This window comes from Pagrus major, chromosome 21 (genome assembly GCF_040436345.1).
Source record: "Pagrus major chromosome 21, Pma_NU_1.0".
Taxonomy (NCBI): Eukaryota; Metazoa; Chordata; class Actinopteri; order Spariformes; family Sparidae; genus Pagrus; species Pagrus major.
Genome location: NC_133235.1, coordinates 5,913,211 through 5,939,073, shown reverse-complemented (window position 1 = coordinate 5,939,073; position 25,863 = coordinate 5,913,211). Strand labels below are relative to the sequence as shown.

General features: G+C 39.3%; 1 protein-coding gene across 1 annotated transcript; it reads right to left on the bottom strand.

The window, feature by feature from the left end:
- Positions 1-4,105: 4,105 nt before the first annotated feature.
- On the bottom strand, positions 4,106-17,313 carry LOC141016616 (myosin-7-like). The gene is made up of 37 exons (XM_073491089.1): positions 17,113-17,313; positions 16,213-16,356; positions 15,689-15,845; positions 15,555-15,582; positions 15,365-15,470; positions 14,966-15,058; positions 14,804-14,867; positions 14,588-14,686; positions 14,292-14,395; positions 13,033-13,171; positions 12,819-12,937; positions 12,486-12,635; positions 12,231-12,401; positions 11,836-12,145; positions 11,669-11,736; positions 11,366-11,571; positions 11,137-11,260; positions 10,903-11,039; positions 10,555-10,810; positions 10,234-10,476; positions 9,968-10,144; positions 9,724-9,869; positions 9,537-9,627; positions 9,061-9,450; positions 8,605-8,731; positions 8,395-8,513; positions 8,105-8,301; positions 6,729-6,912; positions 6,364-6,529; positions 6,143-6,267; positions 5,713-6,021; positions 5,419-5,622; positions 5,022-5,318; positions 4,819-4,923; positions 4,634-4,729; positions 4,422-4,556; positions 4,106-4,181 (listed from the first exon to the last, which is right to left on the bottom strand). The coding sequence occupies exons 1-37, from the start codon at positions 17,311-17,313 to the stop codon at positions 4,161-4,163; spliced, it is 5,808 nt and encodes a 1,935-aa protein (XP_073347190.1). The 3' UTR covers positions 4,106-4,160.
- Positions 17,314-25,863: the final 8,550 nt, after the last annotated feature.

Here is a 25,863-nt window from a genome sequence, read left to right as displayed (position 1 = left end):
TCATGTATGAGTCTCAATTACCCAGAGGGCTTAAGTGGAGTTGCAGTGATTCATTGATAACATATTGTGTTTAGTTATCATAGAATGGACTTTGCAGTAACATAAACAGCCGTCAGATTCTGAGCGGGTTGATCTAAATAAAGAACATTAGTCTGTGCGATTAACCAGGCGACAAGTGTGAGGCACACAAGAGGCACAGACAGAGGTCTGCCAGGTGACATGCTTGAGATTCACTAAAAGGCAGTAATGATGACACACAATAGAGGGTTATGCCATCGTGACGTGCACCAGCCTTCTCCCATTACCAGACTGCAGCCAGCAAAAGCTGTCCCCTCAGTTACAGTCCTGTAGACATGGCATTGCGCCTTTGAGGACAAAGATAACTGTGTGAAATTCCTGCTGAGAACCCAGCACTGATTCCTGAGAGCAGCCATAGAGGCTTTCAGGATCCTGCCTTTGCCTGGATCTAGGATCAGTTGGAGCAGATGAATGGCCTTACACCAGGCTCTGTCTCACATAAATATACTGAGAGTGACAGGTATCTTCCACAGCCCATAAAATTTTAATGTTTCTAAAATGCCACTCCTGTTTGGAGTCTGAGTTTACTGAGATGCTTAAGTTCCACTCATATTTCTAATATCTTTGAAATGTACCCCATCAACAGATGTGTTCAAAATCTGTTTCTCCAAAAGGAATTAAACACCTACTATCTACTGCTCATCGACCTTACTGATTTATACCCCAAAACTCATTTATTTAGTTAGATGTTATTGACCTCACCCACTATTTTACAACACTTAATACTTTTTGAAACTATGCTAACTTATATAGCATGTATTATATATATGAAAAGCAACTATGATGCCAAGCCAGTCAATAGCACCAGTAATCACAACCCCTTCAAAGGTCAAGAGATAAAAGGAGGGTCAACAGCTGCTGACAAGTGCTGAGATTATTTCCATTCTGATAACTTCCCCGGCCTTGTTACTGACAGCTGGCGTCAGGGTGCCAAATGGAAGTGAGAGATTCCATGCCCCCGCTAAAGACCAAGTGAAGATAACACCGACCTTACAGGTCTGTTCATTAAAGGGGACATGATTTAAATTCTTTGTTTATGTCACAAGAAATAAACATTTAATGAAATACAAACTGGGCAAGACATTTAGAGGGAGCAATTTGCTACATGTCTCCATTGTACTGGAGGACACCATGATAAAGACCTACTCATAATATCAATATCATATTTTTCTGATTTAACCTGTCACTTTGGCTCATTTATTGTTATCTTTTGCTTCTGCTTTGCTCTTCAGTCAACTTTAAAGCAATTATAAGAGTGTTATAGGAATAAAGTTAATAATTATTATTATTTTATTATTATTATTGATAATAATAATAATAATAATAATAATAACAATAATGTTATTATTACTATTGTTGTTGTTGTTTTAGTCACTATGTTATTGATACAGTATGTTAGTTTTACATTATGTTTTTCAAATTAGTAGCTACAACTGAATGTTTTAAGTTTTTATGGTCCTTTTGTTCATTTATGCAATTAACTGTTTGAATAATGATTTACTACGGAATGACCCTTTAACTTTTTTCCTCGCCTTTGTGCTAAAAGGTCACTCCATCTTTTACATCAAATATGACCATGATAGATTACATCAACCGCCCTGGGTTTTCTGTTGATGAGGTTTGAATTTCTGTATGTGGTGCCCTTTTCTTTTATTTGTGGTGATCAGTGCTCTTCATGGTAAGTAACCTTTTTGACTTTTTCCATACAACCACTTTTGCTGCTGCTGCTGCAAAGGCAAATGACTTTGTCTGTAGCAGAGAGAGACTGTCCTGGAGAGACCTGGGTCAGAACTGCATGTGTAAAACCTTTGATTAACTGGCTATAAACTAAATGACCGTTGTTGTTAGACCAGTTAGTGAGAGTAGCAAGCATTGGTTCTATTAAAACTATATAACAGTGTGAAGGTGACTGCTTTTAACTTCTGGGATAAGACCATAACCATCATATACTATGATAAAGGTGGTCTAATTATAGTGGCAGTGAATTGTTCCATCTTTGGTCAGTCCTCTTATTCATTTGAGCATGGGCTCAGATATCCTGTCAGTCATGCTGATAATCCTCAGCACATACTGTGCTGTATGTGGTACACCTCTTTAACCAGAGGTGTGAATGAGCTTTCATTAGCTAATAGATACCTGCTTCTCCACTCAGGGAGTTCAGGACATGACATGTAATAAGAGAAGACACAGGGCTCCCTGTATTTCACACAAAGGGAGTCTGAGGCCTCCCGCTCCTCCCTCCTCCGCCCCAAATCATTATTTAGTTGCTAGTAGTAGCAACAATGACCAAGACCTGACACCAGCTCCAACACAAAGCTCTAGACAGCCAGGTAAGGATAGCACTCTCTTAGTTCAGGTTATCAAAGAACATCAGATTAGAACATAGATTTCTCAATAGCACTGCACACTCCTTAAAAATATGACTCAACATGCCCAGTTTAAACTGCTAAACAACTCCTCTTTGATTTGTAATGCTGATAAGCCTTGGACAACCCAATATACAAATGAGTAACATGTAAAAATTCAACTCAGTTCAACATGCCATATTATATGAAAATGTAGGACAGACATCCCAATGTAATCTGCTCTTGTTCTTTGTTTGTTGACTTATTTTGGTATATGAATGTTTGATTCTTTGAAATCCTGCCCAGCCCTTCGTGGGAACAGGCAGACTTGACCAGGGATTTACTGAGCAGCTGCAAGGGATTATGCATGGTGTTATGGTAGGCCTGAGTATGAGCACTGGTTTATTGATGACCTTGAGGCCCAGGCTTTTGGGCTGTTTTTAACTCTATTTTCAGAACAAGAGATTTGTTTTATCTCTCTCATTTTAGTAATCACCTTACCTCAACTTTGCAATTTTAGGCCCTCTGCCACCACACTTTTATGGTCCCCAGAGTTTTACTGCTTAGGCCTAACTCTGGTCTTGCTGGCTTGCTGGCTCCTGGCTTTCATCATTATTTATCTCAAAACATTTTAATCAAACTCACTCCACTTATCCTAATGGAAAAGTAAGGTGCTGACATTGAAAGTATTCTATTTAGTATACAAAAATGAATGCTGGAATTAGTAGAGGTAAACTAAGTTTCAATTCCATGTACAGTAAATATTAGGGATGTAACTATATACCAAATTTCGCGATATCATGATAAAAAAAAATGCTCAGATACCGTTGTGGGACTGTGATGATACCTACCCATTCTACTCTCTCTCTCCATGTCATTGTATTGTTCTATTTGAACAGCAGAGGGTGCAATCATACTGCTGGGGGGGGGGGAGACAGTATTCCAGCGGCCTTCAGTCTTACAGGTTTACAAGTCTGTTGAATGTGATCAGACACATTGATCAGTCTGTACACAGTCTTCTAATTGTTAATTATGACACCTGATTTCTGTTCATGGATCAACCTCCATTTTACAACAGTTCTCACAGAAAAACCAGCTCAGTTTATAAATCATTCGAGCAGACCTGTCCCTCTCAGACTACATTAATACATGGAATACATTAAAAGTCACACACAAAGGAAAAAAGTGGTTTTCATTATTTATCTGTCAGATATTTATACTGTCGGGGCTTCTTATCTGAATCCTTACATCCTACTTACCACTTTTTGTGTTGTTAAATATTTTACAGGCCGATTTAAATTGGTCAAATGTTTACATTGACAAAAATTATTGCAGAAGTACCTCAAGTAAAAAGTAAAACGACTTGTATACAAATAATAAATGCTGTATACATCAATTTTTTTTATTAAAGGACATTTTTCAAGTCATCTCTTTCTTTCTTTTTTCAATATTGTGATACATATCGTATCATGAGTTTTTGGTATTGTTACATTCCTACATGTTTATATACATAATTATGATTTAAAATATGAGTAATATAGTATACTACCGTTATATTAAACACAGTATTTCCTGGTCCCATGAACCTACTTATATAATTAAAAAAAGAAATGAAAGAATGCAATGTTGTGCAACAGCAAAATCAGATTTTATTAAGCACTACAGGTTGTGAATAGTGATAGTTGAGGGGATCTATGGCATACAGCAGGCAAAAGGATTTCTGCAGGCTCCAAAGCGTCACTCCTCATCAAACCCTTTCTGTTGTAGCCGGGGAAGTTGAAAAGAAAGAAAAAGAGAAAAAGCATTTACGTTTTTAAATTAGTATTGCTCTAGTGCCACAAAGCAAAGTATTCATTAGCAGACTAATTTCAACTAAAACACCTCTATTGACTCATATTTGTGCTAATATTTGAAGAGCAGAGCAGCATACAAGTTCAAAGCAGCCAACAGAGGGCAGCATGTGTTAACGTCAGATGCTATAGAGTGCATGCTTCAGACCTTCGGGCCGGCCTCACGGCTCTTGACACGCAACTTGTTGACCTGAGACTCAGCGATGTCAGCTCGCTCTTCAGCCTCATCCAGCTCATGCTGCAACTTGCGGAACTTGCCAAGATGAACATTAGCGTGTTCCTCCTGTTTAGGTTAAATAAAATAAACATAGTTACACAGTGACAAGGCAAGAAACCAAATTACGACCTTTCCACACTTACAGCTTCCTCAGAAGATCTCTTGTAAGCTTTAACTTTCAGCTGCAGCTTATCTACCAGATCTTGGAGTCTTGCCATATTCTTGTGGTCCTCCTCAGTCTGTCAAAATAACAGAAAGGTTACTTAATTTCCTTAAGAACTTAAACCACACATGCAAAATAATAAGGCTATAGCTACATTCCACAAACCTGATAGGTAAGTTCCTTGATACGTCTCTCATATTTACGGACGCCCTTCACAGCTTCACTGCTTTTCTTCTGCTCCATTTCCAGCTCATTTTCCAGCTCCCTGACCTGGTCAAGGACAATGTTTTATAGCTAACTTTCCAAAAAATTTCAACATCACTGCTGTCTAAAAGTATACAAATCACAAATGTAAAAGAAATACTAACCCTGGCCTCGAGCTTCTGCAGCTGCTTCTTGCCTCCCTTCATGGCGATCTGTTCAGCTTCATCCAGACGGTGCTGCAGGTCTTTGATGGTTTGCTCCATGTTCTTCTTCATACGCTCCAGGTGAGCGCTGGTGTCCTGCTCTTTCTTCAGCTCCTCTGCCATCATGGCAGCATCAGTAATGGCCTTCTTGGCCTTTTCCTCAGCATTTCTGCATTCCTGCACTGCTTCCTCCACTTCAGTCTGAAGCTGGGATGCATCTGCCTCCAGCTTTTTCTTGTGATTTATCAGGCTGGTGTTCTTTTATTGTACAATCAAGGCAATAACATTATACAATGTCCTATAGAGCAACATTTTAAAAAAGAATAAAAACAAATGTTAGATCTTTCATCTTTCATACCTGTGAGTGCAGTAGCTGCACCCTCTCACTAACATCCAGCAGCTCTTGCTCAGCAAGTTTGCGACTTCTCTCAGTTTGCTCCAGAGCTGTCCTGAGCTCCTCCAGTTCAGCCTGAAGCAGGTTGTTGCGCCTTTCAACAATGGCAATGTTTTCCTTCAAATCATCATTGGCTCGCAGAGAGTCATCAAGCTGGAGCTGAGCATCCTGCATAATTTTCAATACCACCAGTTACAAAGATACCGTAGTAATAATGATGCTAGCAAAAAATAATGAAAGTAAGTCCCCCTTTTTTACCTTCAGATGTGCATGAATAGCCTTAAGTTGCTTCTGGGCCTCAGCTGCCTGCCTGTTGGCCTGGCTGAGCTGGACCTCCATCTCATTGAGGTCTCCCTCCATCTTCTTCTTCAGACGCAGGGCCTCATTCCTGCTGCGACACTCCGCCTCAAGAGAGCTCTGAAGAGTGTCAATCATCCTCTGCAGGTTCCTCTTGTTCTGTTCCATCTCTTCATCTTTCTCAGCTAGTTTGCGCTCCATTTCTGCTTTAATCTGGGTGAACTCAAGCTGGGCTCTCAGAATCTTGCCCTCCTCATGCTCAAGAGATGCCTAAGATAGACATCAGGGATTTTGTCAAACTATATATATTTCAAACTTTTCTCCAAATTACAGCTTACATTTGGATCTATACATAGAAGCAATATAAGAGGATTTGAGGTTTTAGTTTTACCTCTGCTTCTTCAAGGGCAGACTGAATCTCACTCTTCTCCTGCTCCAGCTGCTTACGGACCTTCTCCAACTCATGAATAGTTTTTCCTCCCTCACCAAGTTGCTCAGTGAGGTCAGAAATCTCCTCTGTGTATGAAAGTAGTTGTATTTAATTCACCTTTTTGGCACTTGCAATATGTGTGTTTTGCCTGCTAAGACATACAGTAATCACTGATATTTTACCCTGAAGATTCTTGTTCTCTCGCTTCAACGTCTCCAGTTGGTCTAGAGATTCTTCATAGGAGTTTTTCAATTTGAAGAGCTCAGTGCTCAAAGACCTCGCTTCCTTCTGAGAACTCTCCAACTCACACTGACACTCCTCATATTTCTGTTTCCACTCAGACAGGACCTAGACATTGAGATTCAAGTGGTACAAAGTTTAAATCCCAACATAGAGCTCTTTACAGTTGCAAAAATGTGCATTATTTGAGGAAATTATACTTGCATTTTAAGAACCCTTTGAAACCCTAGGTTGCATATGAATATACTGTTTGATTAACTATTCTATACTGTTTATGGGTTTTGATGATAAGAAAATACAGGTTTACTTTGTCAAAGTTTCTTTGCTTCTTGTCCAGAGCAGCAGCAGCAGCATTAGACCTCTCCACATCCACCATGAGATCTTCAATCTCATTCTGCAGCCTGTGTTTGGTCTTTTCCAGAGAGGAACATTTGGCATTCACAGCTTCAACAGCCTCCTCAGCATCCTGCAGACGCTGAGCCAGCTTCTTTCTGAAAATAAATGAAAAACAAGTCTTATACACTGATGCTTTTATTTTTGGGGCATTTTATGCCAGGGAATTAAGGTGGTCGGGAGCAACATGTGACAAAGGCGTTTGAATTCATATAAGACAATGCGTGTCGGGTTATGCTGCCTGAGCCCTTTCAAAATAAACATGATTTTTCCATGAATCATTTCAAATGCCTAGCTCCCTCGAACAGAAATTGTGGATAACTTCTGAAGGATTTATGTACATTCAGGTCCAATTGGCAGCTCCTATATTCTTCCAGATACGCTAGAAGAATAGTGAAAGTCTGACTTTCACTGCAGTTATACTGTCTTCTAATGACATGCAAAAAGCCTAGTGCGATGGCTTATTATCCTGGGGACTATTATGGATGCTTATTTAGCTTAGATGGGCTGTATTCACAGTATTTATTTGATTGAATGTGCACTGACAATGAGCTAAATAAAATGAAAAGGAAAGACAACATATGTCAGGAAGCTGGTGGTGTCCCTTTGGTAGTTCTTCTCCCTGTCACAACAGCTGCCTTTTTGTTGTATTTTTTTTTACTCAATCTGACCCTTTGTTCCAGCCTCCAACCACTTATCACTTCCCTCAGGCCCATGCATTTCTGAGGAGCTTTCAGACCTGCCTTTCACGACCTGTCCACCAAGTGCCCTCTGACTTTTCTGCCAATTCTGGTCACCTGACTCCCACATCCACCTGCTTATTTGTTCTTATTCCCAATATCCCCACCTGATGACACATCTGGCTCATCTCATCATTCCTTCAGTTTATGTAAGCAGCAGACCAGCCCATTCCCCTGGCCAGTTTGTCATATTGTGCATTTGCATTTGAGCCACCTATACCTGTTCCTGTTCTTGTCTTTGTGGTTTTGTGCCTGATATCTGCTACCTGTGTTTTGACCTGGTACCTTTTTATGACCTGCCAGCATTGCCCCAATAGATTTGTTGTAGATCCCTTGGCAGTTTACCCATATGGCCATTCTAGGCTGCTACTTTCTGCATGTACAAGTATTTCAAGAGGTTAGTGTTAAAACCATGTTTATTTGAAAAGCTGTAGGAGATTTGTGCAGCTTGCACAAACAACAATGACATTTATTTTCTTTTGTTAATTGTTTTTTGAAGTCTTTATCTTACCTCATATTTTAAGATTCAAGTTTTGTATATTGGACTCACTTTGCCTCCTCCAGTTCTTCGGTTCTCTGGATGGCATCAGTTTCATACTTAGTTCTCCACTGAGCCACCTCAGAGTTGGCCTTGGACATGCTGCGCTGCAGATCAGTCTTTGCCTCCTGCTCCTCCTCATACTGCTCCCTGAGCAGGTCACAGTCATGACGAGCAGACTGCACTGCATGGGCTAATGCATTCTTGGCCTGGATTGATATTGATAATGTGGGTATTTCTCTTGAACATGCAGCTATTCTTTAGATGTTAAGATAAATGTATACATTTTGCCATCTTCATACCTTAATTTCCTCCTCCAGTTGTCTTTTAAGATCTTCCAGTTGTTGACTGTAGGAAGTCTTTCCTCTGGTCAGCTGAGAAACAAGTGAGTCTTTCTCTTCCATCCGTCTTGAAAGCTCATCTAAAGGGGCAAAGTTGGGTCACGTTGTAGAATTGCATTACTCTACATTAAATAAGTGTATTATTTGAATCAAAAGGAGTATAACACTGACCATTCTCAGCTTGAAGCTTGGATTTCTGGGTGGTGAAGTCATGAAGGGATCTCTGATATTCATCACACTTCGTCCTGTATTCATTCATTTGATCCTCCAAAGTTCTGCAGGTCTTCTCCAAGTTAGTCTTCATAAGAAACATTCCATAGTTCACAGGCATTATTTACTTTTGTTCTAATACGATGGGCAATATGAGTAACACAGTATGCCCCCCTCTCTCAACATTTATTGACTACTTTGCAATAATAGTGCAATATAATATAATGTATTCCATTTTAGAGGGACAGAAGATTTGATGTTAAATTTAGCTTGGCTCATTCAGCTTGTCTAATAAGAACAATAAATTCAAGTTGGAGGTGTTCATGGGCAGGTTCTAGGTATTAAGCTGTCATTATCCAAATAATCAGGTTCTCGCCAGCCTGGAAATTTGCCATGGGCATCTTAATAAGTACATACCTTAGACTTAACTACTTGTTCCATATTGGAGACAACATCATCCAGCTCCAGTCTGAGCTCACTCTTCTCCTTCTCCAGTTTCTGTTTAACTCTTTGCAGGTTGTCAATCTGCTCTCCCAGGTCAGCAACACTGTCAGCTTGTTTCTTCCTGAGTGTTGCAGCGGTGGCTTCATGCTGCAGAGTGGCCTCTTCAAGGTCTCTGCGGAGTTTCAGGAACTCAGCCTCCCTCTTCTTGTTCATCTCAATCTGAGCAGATGTTGCTCCACCAGCCTCCTCCAGCCTTTCACTGATCTCCTCCAGCTCTCTGGCTAAGTCTGCTCTCTGTTTCTCCACCTTGGCTCGGGCAGCTCGCTCTGCTTCCAGCTCTTCCTCCAGCTCCTCTACACGAGCCTAGTTTTTGAAACAACAACTTTAAATGTAGCAATACTTTGGGAAATGTTAGCAAATAAATAAGACCCACCAGTGCACATTTTTACCTGCAGCTCTTTCAGCTTCTTCTGCAGTTGAGCAATTATAGCCTGGTCATCTTCAATTTTGCCAGTCAGCTGGCTGATCTCAAAGTCTTTCCTGCAACATTTTGTTTAATCAGTGTTGGCTGATTGAAACTGTGTACATATTATTTAATGATCATACTAAAAGAACAATATCATGATAAATTTGTACTTTTTCAGGCGCTCCTCCAGCTGTTGCTTATCATTTTCTAAATCCATTACAGTCTCCTGGGTCAACTTTAAGTCTCCCTCCAGCTTTCTCTTAGCTCTCTCAAGGTCCATTCGAACCTTCTTCTCTTGCTCAAGAGATCCTTCAAGCTTAATGCAAATACATATAATTATGTCATTTGTAAAATGTTTAATTATTCACACTAACAATTTCATCTAAGTAGTACAATTTTGATATGGATTTTTACATCATCCACTTGCTGCTCCAGCTTCGCCTTGGCCTTGGTCAGAGAGTTGACTTTGTCTTCTTCACTCTGCAGATCATCCAGTGTTTGCTGATGAGCTTCCTGTAAGGCCTTCTTTTCCTTGGTCAACTTGGCAATGATTTCTTCCAAAGCTGCCAACTCCTCAGTCAGGTTCTTAACCTATGGCCAGCAGAGGTTTTTTTTATCAAGGACAAATGGTCATTGGGACACATGGAGTGATTGCACAGTCAAGTTTTGTGTTTTGTTACCTTGTTCTCTGTGGCATGCTTCTCTTTCTCCACTTTAGCCAGAGTTAACTCTAAGTCATCAATGTCTTTCTTTAACTCAGAGCACTCATCCTCCAGCTTCCTCTTCTTAGCAGTTAGTTCAGCATTCATCTCCTCCTCGTCCTCCAGTCTTTCTGTCAGCTCTTTGGCTTTTGCCTCCATCTGAATTTTGTTTTTGATCAGCCCCTCACATCTTTCCTCTGCGTCACAGAGATTATCTTGCTCCTGCCAAACATTTTATCCCATTAGCAAATACCATGATGACACATTCAAAGGAAAATGTTAAAGTAGTGCCATTCTCACCGCTTGAACTTGGAGCTGCAGGTCATTCTTCTCTTGGAGAAGAGTGACCATTTTCTCCTCTAGTTCTTTTCTACGAGCTTCAGATTTTGCGTAAGCCTCTTTCAGCTTGAGGAATTCTTCCTTCATGTTGGCCATCTCTTTTTCTGCCTCTGCAGATCTCAACAGAGGTTTGATCTTGAAGAACAGCTTCATCCAGGGCCAATTCTTGACCCCCATGAAAGAACGGACATTCCATTGGATCACTAATAATGCATCTCTAAAATATTTATGAAAATAGAAGGCGACAGTTAAATACAAATACAAACCAATAATCTTTAATGACAAATATCAGGTGGACACAAACGATACCTTCGCTCAACCATCTTCTGATACTCAATACGAGATAAAAGCCCACGAGATCTGGCTTGAATAGAAGTGATGATTTTGGAGAGACGCTCATCTCTCATCTCCTCAAGGAGACCCAGCAATCCAGCCTTGAAGAACACCTACAACACCAATGGGTATTTTACTTTGTTGCTATCTTTTTCATCTCCTACTACAATGTTTCACTTTTCCCATTATCAGAACAACTTCATCTTATACCTTGGTATGTCCAAATTTGTACTGGTTGTGATCAATATCAAGAGACCCAAGGAGTTTCTCAGCTCCCTTCCTGCTGTCAATGAACTGACCTTCAGGGATGGCAGCAGGATTCAGAATGCGATATCTGAAAGACAAAAACATGTATCTCGGAGAATCATTTTTTTCAAAGTTTGACTTCTATCTAGAATTATACAGTGTTATATAGTAACTGACTTAAATTAAATAATACCTTTGTTTAAAATCTCCATAGAGGATCCTGTTGGGGAAGCCCTTCCTGCAGATCCTGATGCCTTCCAGCACACCGTTACAGCGCAGCTGGTGCATCACCAGAGGATTTTCCATGGCCCCAGGAGTCTTGGTCTCATTGGGGATGATGCAGCGCACAAAGTGAGGGTGAGTAGACCTCAAGTTGGTCATCAGCTTGTTCAGGTTCTCCTACAAGGCAAGCATGGATTCATAATTATTGGCTGTTAAAGCATTCAGTGAAATACCATATTTTAGGATAAAAACAATACACAATCATATACAGTACCCTGTGAAGAGCGGACACAGTCTGAAACGATGATCCCTTCTTCTTCTTCTCTTTTTTGCCTTCAGCACCTTCCGGCATAACTGTTTAGAAAAACATGTGTAACCGTGGAGCTAGACAAAAAATAAAAACTTCAAAGTAAAATCAAAAAGATATTCGTGGCAGGGTACCTGAGTCAGCTCCAGCATAATTTGCAAAAAGGACAGATAAGAGCTTGAGATTAGACTTCTGGTAGAGTGCAACAACGGTCTCATTCAGAGGATCCTTGTTCTTCACCAGCCAATTGATGATATTGTAATCAACAGTTCCAGCGTAGTGCATCAGGGCAAAATGGGCCTCTGGTTTCCCTTTGACAATTCTGGGCTTTTGGAAGTTGGCAGATTTCCCCAGATGGTTGTCATAGAGCTTAGCTTTAAAGGTGGTATCACTGGCTTTGGGGAACATGCACTCCTCCTCAAGGATCGACATGATACCCATGGGCTGAGGTGACAAAAATAAAAGTTATTTAAAGAAACACTTTTTATTTATTTTTATTCTTTAACGTGTAAAGGGCGCAGTATCTCACCTTCTCAATCAGGTCAATACAGGCCTGCAAGTCCATGCCAAAATCAATGAAAGTCCATTCAATGCCCTCTTTTTTGTACTCTTCCTGCTCCAGCACAAACATGTGGTGGTTGAAAAACTGTTGCAGTTTTTCATTGGTGAAGTTGATGCAAAGCTGCTCAAAGGTGTTGAACTGCAAAGAGAAAAAAGAGTCTGAATGTCCATCCATTTAATACTGAAGGTGCTGGTTTTATTGTGTTTTAATAAGACTACTCACATCAAAGATCTCAAATCCTGCGATATCCAGAACACCAATGAAGTACTGACGGGGTTGCCTGGTCTCCAGTGACTGGTTGATTCTTATAACCATCCACAGAAACATCTTTTCATAAACAGCCTTGGATAGAGCTCCGACAGCATAAGTCACCTGTGGAACAGACATTATATACAGTATTTTATTCAAAACATACAAATGATTGAAAATGAACTTTTTTGTGTAATTTTTTTATACAACCTCACAGCCACAAAGGAAAAAAATATTTTTTGCACATGTCAGGTATAGAACGTTTGTTTATAAGAAAGATTTCAGTTGACTTCTTTTGTTTCTTACCTGGGCAACATTTTGTCCCTTGGTGACCCACTCATTTCCTACTTTGACTCTTGGGTGACAGAGACCTTTGATGAGGTCAGCAGAGTTAAGGCCCATCAGGTACGCTACTTTGTCAGCATCTGAAGAGGGAATGTGAATACTGTTAAACTGCCTACTAATGCCATGGTTCTCTTTGTCAGTTCTGAGCCAACCTGTCATACAGAGCTTCTCTCACCTTCAGTGCCATCTGCCTCTGCTTGCTCCTCTCGCTGCTTCTGCTTGAACTTCATGTTACCATGATGCATGATGGCACCGGTCAACTTGTAAACAGAGTTTTTTTCCTCTTGGGTAAAACCTAACACATCGAAGGCATTCTGTGGAGGAGAACTTGATAACTTCATGATTGTTCACACATCCAGCATAGGTACATGCAGTAACCCTGATGCTGATCAATCTTGCCAGCTTAGGCAACATTGTCAAACAGTTTCTGTTTTAATACAACAATGAAACCTAAGCTGGCATAACAGATACTGCAGAAAGAGCTCTTTTGTACTCAAATGTGTTCCTTGTGTTTAGTTCAGCAGCTACATATAAACATAACTTTAGAGCAGAGTGTAGATTACATGCTCAATGCAACACAAACACACAGAGCTTCATGAGAAGTCAGTGTTGCTTACTATTTTGTTCCTGTATGTGGAAAACAGCGTGTAGCCTCATTCAGATTTTTTCTATGAAAAAACACAGTCCTCTCATTCATTTAAATGGAGCAAGTCTGTTGACATAGTGGGGGTGCCAACACAGAGGGCGCCTGCAAAACAGTGGTGGGCTGCTCCTTACTTTTGCTGCAACTGGACACCGTCCAGCAAGGTGCTTCATTGTTCAATCAAATACATGCAAACCCACTTTGTGTCCTGAATGCTGTATATAAACTGTTTTTCAATATCACTGTAATGAAAGATAAAATAGTTGCAGCCGTGATGACTTTCCAAAGTTCTATTAGTATTATAAACTGTTTTTCAGTGTTGCAGCATACAGTATGATAACTCTTTAACTCATTAATCTGTTACTGCAACTGGACTTTTACACAGGGCTGTTTTCAGTCTAAATCTGGTGTAATCCCCTTTCAGCCGTTGAGTTCAGCACAATTTGCTGTGCCCAGCTGAGCCAGTTTCAAATTTTGGTGCAACTTTGAGTGCAAGTACACTAGGCTGTAGCTCAGGAGGTAGAGCGGGTAATCCAGTAACTGGAAGTTACTCAAAGTATCCTTGAGCAGGATATTGAACCTCAAATTGATCCCGATGAGCAGGTTGGCACCTTGCATGGCAACCTCTGCCATTAGTGTATTAATTTGTGTGTGAATGAGCAAATGTGACAAATGTTACAAAATGCTTTGGAAAAAGTGCTGTAGAAATGCAAGTCCATTAAGTAAAAGGTAAGGTATGTTAAAATTGTAAAAAAAAAAAATTTAAAAAAAGGAAAGCGTAAGAGCCTGACATCTGTTGCCATCAGTTCGTCTGCATCATCAATGGAGGCCACTTGGGTTTCCCCTTGAGAGATGAAGGCGTAGTCATAGGGATTATTAGTGATCAACAGCATCTCTGGAGGGCACAGAGAGAGGGTCAAACAGGGTCAGACAAAGGGACAACACAATTGCAATGAAAAGCCAATAACATTGTTTTGTTTGTGTGTGTGTGCATGTGTGTGTGTGTGTGCACGTGTGTGTGTGCATGTGCATGAGTGTGTGTGTTTCCAGTGAGAGAAATGGGATGATACCACAGCAATGTACTAACCCAGGAGTTCAGGCTTCTTGTTGGACAGAATCTGGTAGAAAATGTGGTAATCTCTCTCAGCCTTGAGCTGGAAGGTCACACGAGACTTCTCCAGAAGGTCTTACAAGTGACAAATGCAAGAGTGAAAATACTCCCATGTGTAAAATCAACTACGTTTTAAAACGTAAGTTATATTTACAATTTTAGTGCATGTATGATAAGGGAATTTATTCTTACATGTTTCAATATCAGCAGAGGCTAACTTTCCCCTGGTATCAAAATGAATTCGGATGAATTTTCCCTGAAAGGATAAAGGTTGTCAGTATGAAGAAACCTGCTGCTGCTACTGATTTTGTTTGCATGGGAAATAAATACATTTTTTACAAATTAGACACTCACAAATCTGGAGGAGTTGTCATTCCTGATGGTCTTGGCATTACCAAAGGCCTCCAGAGCAGGGTTAGCCTGAATGATTTGATCTTCCAGGGTGCCCTGTCAAAGAGAACAGTGTGTGTGCTCAATGTGTAATTAATATTTAAAGCTACACAAAGACATTTTAGCAGCCTCTGGTGGCATCAAGTAATATTTGCAGTTTTTCAAACTTCCTTGCCTACAAATAATGTCACACAGTAGCCATTGAAATGAAAATCATTTACAGAGTTGAGACATTCTTCAGTGAATGTTACACTTTACACTCGGAATAACTGGCCAAGTAAGGATAATCTATTTTATTTTGGCCAGTTTAAGATTACCCATAATCCCTTCAGAACTCGACATTTGACAGAGCTTATTACTTACCTTGTCTTTGGCATGTTGGTCTTTCTTCATGCCTCCAGCTGCAATACTTGCAAAATACTGGATGACTCGCTTTGTGTTGACAGTCTTTCCTGCACCAGATTCTCCACTGTAATTGTAAAGATGATAAATGATGAATAATATTTTATAGAGCATGTCGTGTCATGCTTTTAAAGTATGAGGCGTTACATACGTGATCAGAATAGACTGGTTTTCACGGTCTACAAAAACAAATTTGTGGATAGTACAGTTTTATTATTTTTGGATTAAGCATTATTACATGTTACAAAACATACCCGAAACATTATCTGTGTTATTAGTTTTTACCTGCCAGCATGTACTGGTAAGCATTGTCAGAGATGGAGAAAATATGAGGAGGAGCTTCACTCCTCTTCTTTCCTCTATAGGCAACAACCACGCCCTGGTTGTAGACTGGCAGCCCCTTGTAGGGGTTGACAGTCACACAGAACAGCCCCGAGTAGGTCTGAAATTTACAGATAAATCATTAATTTTTAACTTCAACCATTGGCCATTTAGAAATTAAAATAATTGATATATTGATGAGTTCAAATTTTGGACAGACTAATTTCTCATTCTGATAGAGATTCCTGTGCTTGTGACTTTCAATCCATTATTTTGTTGTTTTTTCCCATGTTAAAGAGATAACTAATGCCAATAGAACAATATTTGAAAACAAACAAACAGGCATAATTAACCATTTTATCGCATCTTGATAGGTTTCAGTACGAGGTGTTCGGCTTAGTGAAACCAAACTTTAATGAACTGTAGTTTAAGTGGTGCACAGTAGAATTTATTAACAAATCTTGTTTATTGGATTGTAGGTTACTCACATAGATCATCCATGCTGCATAACGTTCTTTGAGGTTAAACAGCACAGCTGGTTCATGGAGGAAGGTCAACATGGCCATGTCCTCGATCTTGTCAAACTTAGGAGGATTCTGTTGCAGAATCAGGGAGTCTTTGACAGTTACAGTCTAAGGAAAATAATGCAGTTTTTGAATTAATATGTAATGGTCACATACATTTCACCTGAAAATGATATTTTCTATGAGTACATTTTTCTTTTGATGTTTCTGTGACCTGCATGTGCTACCATATTATCACCAACAGTGCTCGTGTAACATTACGAAGTATGCCTACACTGTTATTGCCAGATGGCAGCACTGCCTCGTTTCATCACTCAACTGTTCAGTGTCGTGACTGGAGACACATAGTAGCCAGGCTCTCAATTGAACTTGTATTTACACTCACTCAAGGATAGATGCTTTAATTCACACATAGATTTACACTGAGATTAACACTTGCTCCTAGACAAGGACTCCCACATAGACTCAGACACAGACTCACATCTAAAGTGTGTCCTGTGCTGCTTTAACTGACCCTGGTGACTGGAGTGGTCCACTTAATCAAAGTGACTAAATGGATTTAAATACATTGCTGGGACTGGTTGACTTCAAGTGCACTGAAGAATGAGTGCACTTGGGAGTCTGACATAACACAACACATCTTTTACAAAACTGTGTCCGCAGCCTGCCCTATACTTCTGGTTATCCCCAGACTATTTCAATTGCTGTATTTCAGCATTTTGCTTACACTTATTTTTGTACATGTTGATTTTTTAATCTTAGGCTTTAGATTTATAATAATGTTGCCATTTCAATAATAAGAACATCATATGTGTTGTCAATAATATAAGCACAATTTTAAACTGGTAAAATGTAACCACTGACCTTCCCATGGTACGTTTCTACAGTGACCTTGTCTCCATCTCGACTGCTGATGGTTGCCTTCACAAACTCTTCCACCGGATCCGGGACAAAGCATTCCCTCTTTATGTCGAATATACGTGTGGATGCCTCCATGCGCTCTTTGTCCGACTTCCTGAGGTACGGGGCAGCCGCCCCAAACACAGACATCTCTGCATCCCCCATGGCTGCACTAATGTTCATACAGGTAACAGTGATTGATAAAGGTTGCACTCTGCATTGGATACTTCATCTTAACATCTGTATTATGATGCTTATATACTATTGGTTTCAATGATTTTTGAAGAAATCCATCTTTGTCCTCTACATATTATATCACCCTTTCTATAATATGAACATCTATGTATGCATTAGGAAGGGAAAGAATTTACCAGTAGGTTCAACTCAGATGACAGGTGAGCTCAGACGTAGACAGACACTATAAGTTAGTGATCCACCTGAAGTGGGCAGACAAAACTGCAAGTAGGATATTTCAAGGCTATCACAAAAATCAGAATTACAATACATTTATATATATATATGTATATATATATATATATACATATACATACATATATAAATGTAGTATTTTGGATAATTACTTGCCTGGTTAGTTAAAATCTGGTTAGTTAAAATCTTCAAATATAGCTACTATAGCTAATATAATACTAACTAACATGTTTTAACTTAACTATTTTGTTAAATTAGATCAGATTTAAATGTATGTATCTTTAGTTAATAAATGGAAAATACAGTATCAAAAAAACAGCATGAATACAAAATAAATACAAAATACAACCAGTTGTGCAGACTTACAGAGGCCAGGTGAAGAGGAAGCAGCTGCTAGACCTGCAGGGAAGGCAGGGATCAAATATATAACCCCAGATAACCCTGCCTTACAAGGCCAAGGGCACTAGCCTGACTGGCTAACTAACACACACAAACACACACACACTAACACACACACACAATGTGGTAATTGCCATCACTTTCATCACTTATGGCAGGGCTCTCTGTGGCTCTCATGATATCTGGCCGCCCTCTCTGCTCACATCCAAATAATGTCATTTTTTGGGAGCAACGCCAGGAACTGTCTCCAGCGTAACTCATGTGTGACTCACCCAAACATAGCCTCTCTATCTGTAATTCTACTGCACTTTTTAAATTCTTTCTCCAACTGAGGTCTGGTTGTGGACTGAAACCATATTCTATTTATTGCCTGTGGGGAGAAACAAAGCAGAGCAGAGTTTAACAGGAAAGGTATGATATGCTACCTAGTTAAAAATAAATTTTGAAGTTATATCACACATTAGGTGGTGGTAATTTTGTAAAAACACAAACCTATTGAGGATGAACTGGGAACATCTCTCTGAAGGAATGCAACTTCAAAATGGTCCTATATCCTGTTGGTTTTTAGAGACAAAGGACACTATTTAGACAATCTGTCACGCATGGCACAAGTACATTAGAGTCCAACTCCCTTTTGCTAGTTAAACGGCAAATAATCTGGGTGCAAAGTAAGGCACGTAGTGCGAAGAGGTTGTCTTTACTTTTCTAAGAGCCAGGTGCGCCAGGGCCTGGCACATTGATATACACCGATCAGCCATAACATTGCAACCACCTGCCTAATATTGTGTAGGTGCCCCTTTTGCCACCAAAACAGCTTTGACCTGTTGAGATATGGACTTCACAAGGTGTCCAGGCCACTGTCATTAGGGAATACCATTTCCATGAAGGGGTGTCCTTGGTCTGCAACAATGTTTAGGTAGGTGGTACGTGTCAAAGTAACATCCACATGAATGGCAGGACCCAAGGTTTCCCGGCAGAACATTGCCTAAAGGATCACACTGCCTTCTTCCCATGCATTCAGGTACCATCTCTTTTCCAGGTAAGCGACACACATGCACCCAGCCATCCACATGATCTAAAAGAAAACGTGATTCATCAGACCAGGCCACCCTCTTCCATTGCTCCGTAGTCCAGTTGTAATGCCCATTGTAGCCACTTTCCGCAGCGGACAGTGGTTAGCATGGGCACCAGTCTGCAACTACACAGCCAATATGCAGCAAGTGCCAATGCACTGTGTGTTCTGACACATTTCTACCGGAAACACCATTAACTTTTTCAGCAATTTGTGCTCCAGCAGGTCTTCTGTGGGATCAGACAACATGATCTAGCCTTCACTCCCCACGTGCGTCACCAGTTCAGAGAATGTCCTTCCTTAGACCACTTTTGGTAGGTACTAACAACTGCAGACCAGGGACACCCAACAAGAGTTATAGTTTCAGAAATGCTCTAGCCATCCCAATTTGCCCCTTGCCAAAGTTGCTCAGATCCCTAGGCTTACCCATTTGTCCTGCTCCCAACACAGCAACTTTAAGGACAAAATGTTAATTTGCTGCCAAATATATCACAGCTATTGACAGGTAACATGGTGACAAGACAATCAATGTTATTCACTGCACCTGTCCGTGGTTATAATGTTATGGATGATCAGTGTTTACGTAAACAGCAGGCACTCATCTTCGCTGAGGGACAAGTATGTGGTCCTTGGCCACTGGACCCGCTATCTCCACCATTTCCCAATCCTCTGTCCCATCAACAACTCTGTTGGATTGCATATGAGCAAATTCAGGGATACTCAACTGAGGAGGAGGGGGTGGACTGCTACTGTGTGTCCCTGCAGAAAAGGTCATAAAAATCATAATTCTGATTAATAGTGGATGGGAGGTTGATGGGTAAAATACATCTCTAATTAGAAAAATGACATTACTTGCAGCGACCTGCAGAAACAATATGTGTATCTCTCCCTTAACATGCACATATGTGCACAAGGATCAGCAGATCAACTTCATTATTTGACACTCCTGACTTCCAGACAGGATTGGTTAGTATTTCATGTTGATAAATGTTCTGAGTTCACCTACACATCAAATGTCACACGCACAGTCCAGATTCATACAGTAAAATAGAGCTTCGACAGAGCTGTCTGAAAGTATTTATTTCAGAAGTCTTAAGTTTAATTTTGTTTCATCTGGAGAATTTCCTCTGCCCTATCAACTGAAGCTTTTAGTTTTGCCGCTTAAATGTGCCATGACATTTGTTTTGCGTTTTGAACCCGCCTATGGTCGTTTTGAACCCGCCTGTGGTCATATAAACAGAGTGGCCAGAGTGAAGCCTTGTGACTGATGATCAGGTTATGGACAGAAATCCTTTGGAATCAATCTCCTAAACCTGGCCAGAAAATCCCTCAGAGGAGACAAAGTCAAAAGACACAATCCAGAACATGCAAATTCAACATAGAAAGTCCCTGGCCGACCGACAGATTTGAACCCATAATCTGTCAAATTAATCTAGAAACCTTGTCGTGAGGCACCAGTGCCTGTGCTACCCAACCTGTTCTTCATCTCCAACTGCTGTTGGCAAAACTGACGCAAAAGGACAAGACTGCAAAATGAGCTTCCCTCTCGAGGGGTTACTCATATTATACATAGTTTATTTATGTAATTCATGTGACGTGTATTCCCAGGGGCCAACAGTAATGAAGTACATTTACTTGAGTACTGTACTTAGGTAATAGTTTGAGTATCTATTTACACTACATGTCTATTGATACAGATTCAAGTCATGGAGTTGTGTAGTTTTTCCACTACGGTGTGTTCCACGCTATCATACTACACTAAAACTACATGGAGCGTACCCAAGAGCAGAGCCATCCTGTCAAGTCAAACTGTGTTGTTTATATTTCTATTTGCTGAAAGGATTAATTAATACAAAAGCAATTCTGGACAAAAATCATAATTTCAGTCAGGAAGTAGTGTAAGTTGTTGCGCTTGGTAAAACCGCTTTATCAATCGCATTTCCTTGGACTAATTAATCAGTCTATTTTAAGGCCTCAATGGTTGCATTCACTATGAAAAAGTCTCCCCACCCCAACCTTCACCTGCATTAGTCATTGTCTGTTTGTAAGCACCCTAGATAATCTTTATTTCTCTGTTAATTCCCTCTGTTTGCTTATGCTAATTCATTTTCAGATATTTATTTTTCAGAAGTGGTTGGGTGATACCTGCAAATTAACACTTGTTTCATTACAACATACTTAGCACAGCCAGGCTTTAGGTCTAATTTATATACTGAAGACTGGTTGAGCTACATGTGGTTGGCATCCTGTCAGCAACCACTACGTACAATTCAGTGACAGCTCTTTCATGACTTCCTGCATGTAGTGCTATGGGCTGGTGAAGTACAACTGACACAGATAGACAGACTTCAAAGAAATGAATACTGAGCCAGATTCTATTACAAGAACATTTGTTTCAAATCAACATTCTAGGACAAGGCCTGGCTTCACAGTTTTGGCTAAAGTACCTCTGAAGTGATCACCACTTTAAGGTTAAATAACCTTAAAGACATTATTAAATATACTGAAAAATGCAATGTCTCTATTGTGCATTACTTATACTTATATTCAATGTGTTGTTTTTTCTTTAAAACAAAGACGCAAAGCGCAAATGTGTATTAGAATCATTGTAAAGAAACGTGTGTTTAAATTAGCTATTTTTTTTGCTGTAGTAAATCACTAGAGGTCAACAGTCACTTTTGTCATTGTAAATCTCAAGTCTTGACCCCTTTAATTCCTAAACAAGTGATTATGTGCTGTTCACCAAATGTAATAATATTCATATTATTGTGATAGTATATTGTAACAGCATATGCTTCTATACAGTATAGTATTTTGTACAACCTCAAATGTTGAACACTGCAAATTTTTTGAAATGCCATCTGCAATTATGTGCTTTTTGTAATCTGTTTTTGTTGAATAGCTGATTTACAACAAACAATTTAACAGCAACATTTTCAATATTTGGCCTTAGGGACTGAATCAAGTCATTAAGTCTAATGCTTATACATATACTGTATTTAACATCATAGATTCACAATTTTTGTCCTAATACTTAACAATAAATAAATGAAAAAAGTCCTGTTGTGTGTGGTCACTTCTGTGCTTCCAGGAAATAGCAAATAGAAACTAAAGAACAATGAGAAGCTACTTCAAATATCCTATCATAAAAATAAATACTGGGGGTATACATTAAACCAACTTTTACAAAAATGTTAGGGGTAAATTAAAAGTGAAATCTACTCCTAAACAGTGAGTGCTCTATCCATAACGAGCAGCACTCACCATCATTCTTTCATCATGTTGGTATCAATCATGTGTGATGGATATTAATAAACCTTTTGTTTGCTACCATGCCTGACCCCACGCCTCCAGCTGCTGACAGTAAATCTGTTTACCAGTCACGCCATCAGTGGCATTTTCAGCCTGATAGCAGCCGGGGAGATAAGAGCTCACTTTAACCAGAACTGAACTGAACCATTCAGAGAAGACACAGTCATGGGGAAAAAATAACCACCAAGGCTAAACAAAGAGCTTGAACTGATAAAAGTATTTATTCACTCAGCCATAATTTGGCTGGTATATTTTAAACACTGACTGGTTTATAATGTTGTTATATTACTGAATATCTCATTCATCATTTTGATGAATATTATTAAAGATATAGCCACAGAAGTTTCCCCATGAACCACTGATTTTCTTTGGCAGTGATCCTAGGATTAAACTGCCTAACCCAAATGTAATAACTAACCCTAACTCTTTCAAGGGGTATAGCTGTATATACATAACAGACACCCATTTACACAGAGTGTCTCAATTCAAGGGCATAATTAATCCTTCACTGTGTTCTGTCATTAGAACTGCATTCGGTCAGTAGGAAACATTCCAACATATTTTTGTCTTTTGGAAGGAAACAACATGAGGCCTCATGCATGTCTGTCTTTTTTGGCTTTCTGCTTTGGAACATTTTCAGCAACAGGACAGGGGAGAGCAGATCAGGCAGGCAGCTGTTTGTGTTTTCAGTCAGTGTTTTATGGAGGATTAGAGTTGAGATCCTGCAGCTGACAGCCCCTCTGGCTGCCTGGATGCCACACAGATACCAGGCCCCTCATGGATCTTAACTGGGAGGAGCAGCACAGGGAGGGGTGAGTATGTGCTACATCCTCCTTCATTTAACTGATATCACAAATAAGATTAAGAATGCTAAAGTAGAAACAAAGGTTGACGGACACTGACGAAGATGCAATTTAAACAATGGACCTAAAATATTAGCATGTATATTTCATGGTGATGCTTTTATCAAAACAATCCCATTCGTGTTTTCACAAGACCTGCCCTTCTCTGCCTCTGATTGGTTGTCTTTGTTGGTTGTGTTCTCCATGCTTGATTCAAACTGTTAACTCACACAGTAGCTCTGGTAATGTCTGTGTTTGGCTGTTTATAAGCCATAGTTTTGCAGGTAAACACACCGATCTCTTCGGTAGAGCGGACAGGCGGGCTGCCCTGCTGCTGCTCCACCATACCAGCTCTCTGCCCTACCTAACAAGCCCAGAGACACTGCAGCTCCTACAGCGAGTTTACTGGGGAAACTATGGCTCACAGTCTGCTGCATCAGCTCCACTGTTGGCTGTTTGTTTTAAAAAAACGCAAAAAAAAGAAACGCATCCAGTTAACACCAGACAGCCACTGAACATACAGTGTAGCGTACCAGCGACACTACTGGATCTGTGCAGTACACTCGCAGTTTGGCAGTTTGGTTAGGTTTAGCAAAACATTGTGGTTTAGGTTAAAATAAGTACCTGATGTTACTGACTGTGACTATGACCTAACTCTACTACATTAGTAAGTTTAAAGAACTTGCCATTGACTTGACCAACCATCCATCCCAGACCACTCTTGTACTTCTCCTTTGCAGCTGCTAGAAGTCACCACCTAACAAGAAACGTAAATATGGGTTGTGATAAGCTGCTCTCATAGTCGATCTTTATGGTCGTTTTTCTGATGAGGACGGGCTACTATTGCACCATGTATGTCAGTTGATTGTCCATCAAACCATGAAAACTCCAGCATCAATACGTATAGGTGTAGTTCTGCATGATGGCTCCATCACTAACCCATTTTACAATAAGGGTACATTATTATCATTAGTTAATGTAGTAATAACCATTGACTAATAGTCAATTAATAGTTAAGTAATGTGTCAAGCAATCATTTACAAATGTGTTCATGTTATTTAAGGTATTCATACATTATTTAATTGTTTATTAATAGTAACAATATTAACAAGGACACATTAATCAACATTAGTTAATGGCGTAATAACATTAACTTGCAGTCAATTAATAGTAAACTAATGTGTCAAGAAATCATTTACTGATGAATTGTATTAATATTTATACATCATTTGGTAGTTTATGAAGATTTATTTATTTACTTTTACTTTATTTTATTTACAGTTATAACAGTAGTAACAATACATTACTTAACATTAGTTAATTGGGTAATAACCATTTACTTAAAGTCAATTAATAGTCAACTAATGTTTCAAGTAATCATTTACTAATGTTGTCCATCTTTTTTAAGTTGTTGATTCAAACTTTATATAATAGTTTATAAAGCCTCTATTAACAGATAATAAAATAGAAATGTTATTTGATGAATAAATTGCATTACTAAATCCAGTAATTTGTAACCATCATTAACTAGCAGTTCACTGACTCATGTCTCCGTTAATCAATCATTAACGGTGTTCGTGTTAACTATATATTATTAATTTATATATATTTTATATAGAGTAGTTTAACATTAGTTAATAAAATCATAAGCATTAACCAAGTTGAAAACCTTCATCCATACAGTAAGACAACAGACTTCTTAAATGCGTAAGAGTGCCAAATAAGCATCCCTTAAAGATAATTAACCATTTATTAATGCTCCTTGTGACCCTTATTGTAGCGTTGAAGACATTCATCACTAATGGAAGACTTCTTAGGGCGCACTCACACTATGCAATCCGTACCATGCACAAGCATGTTTGACCCCCAAAGTCCAGTTTGTTTGACTAGTGTTGAGTGCTCCATACTGTGCTCAAGCACGGTACACTTTCTTGGCCCTGGCACGGTTGGAAGACGTGTGCTTCGGCACAGTACAGTTGCTCATACACGAACACAAGCACGAGTGTGCAACGTGGATTTGAAGTATAATTATGCATATTAAGGCGCCTTGCATAATCAAGAAATCCAGGAATGTGAGAGGGCTGTCTATGACTAAAATGACACAAAATAAGCCTCACAAAAGTCATTTTCAACTGCACTACGACGTGATGACTTATGTACAAGAGGTAACTGTGTTTTTTTATTTCAAATGAAATGATAAATAAAATAATTGTATTTACTTTTAACATGTAGCATAAAGTCTCAGAAAGCATTAACAAAATATTAATTATGGTTAAATAATGCTTATTCAGGACTATCATGCATCTATGAAGTGTTATTTAAGGAATACATGTTTTCAACTTTACAGTTAGTGTCACTATGAGCATTAATAAATAGTTAATTACAGATAAGGGAAGCTTATTCAGCCCACTCATACATTTAAGAAGTCTTACTCAGGGATGACTGTTTTCAACTTTACAATAAGGGTCACAAAGAGCATTCATCAATGGTTAATTATAGTTAAGTAATGTTGGGACTGTAACTGTGGATCTGGTGACAAACATTTTAACGAATGTCTTTAACAAGCCTTTACTAATATTATTTAATACCTTAATTAATATGTAAACTCTTAATAAATGTTAAAAAGAGACATTTGTTGTCAGTAACTTAATGTGTATTAAT

Bases quoted from the DNA above. Each gene is read 5' to 3' on its own strand.
- LOC141016616 (XM_073491089.1), bottom strand. From the start codon at position 17,313: ATGGGGGATGCAGAGATGTCTGTGTTTGGGGCGGCTGCCCCGTACCTC. The intron at 13,172-14,291 runs GTCAGGCTCTTA...TCTCCTCCACAG, and splicing joins ACGAACTGATGGCAACAGAT to AATGCCTTCGATGTGTTAGG. The intron at 6,530-6,728 runs GTAAACCTGTAT...CTCAATGTCTAG, and splicing joins AGCAAAGAAACTTTGACAAA to GTCCTGTCTGAGTGGAAACA.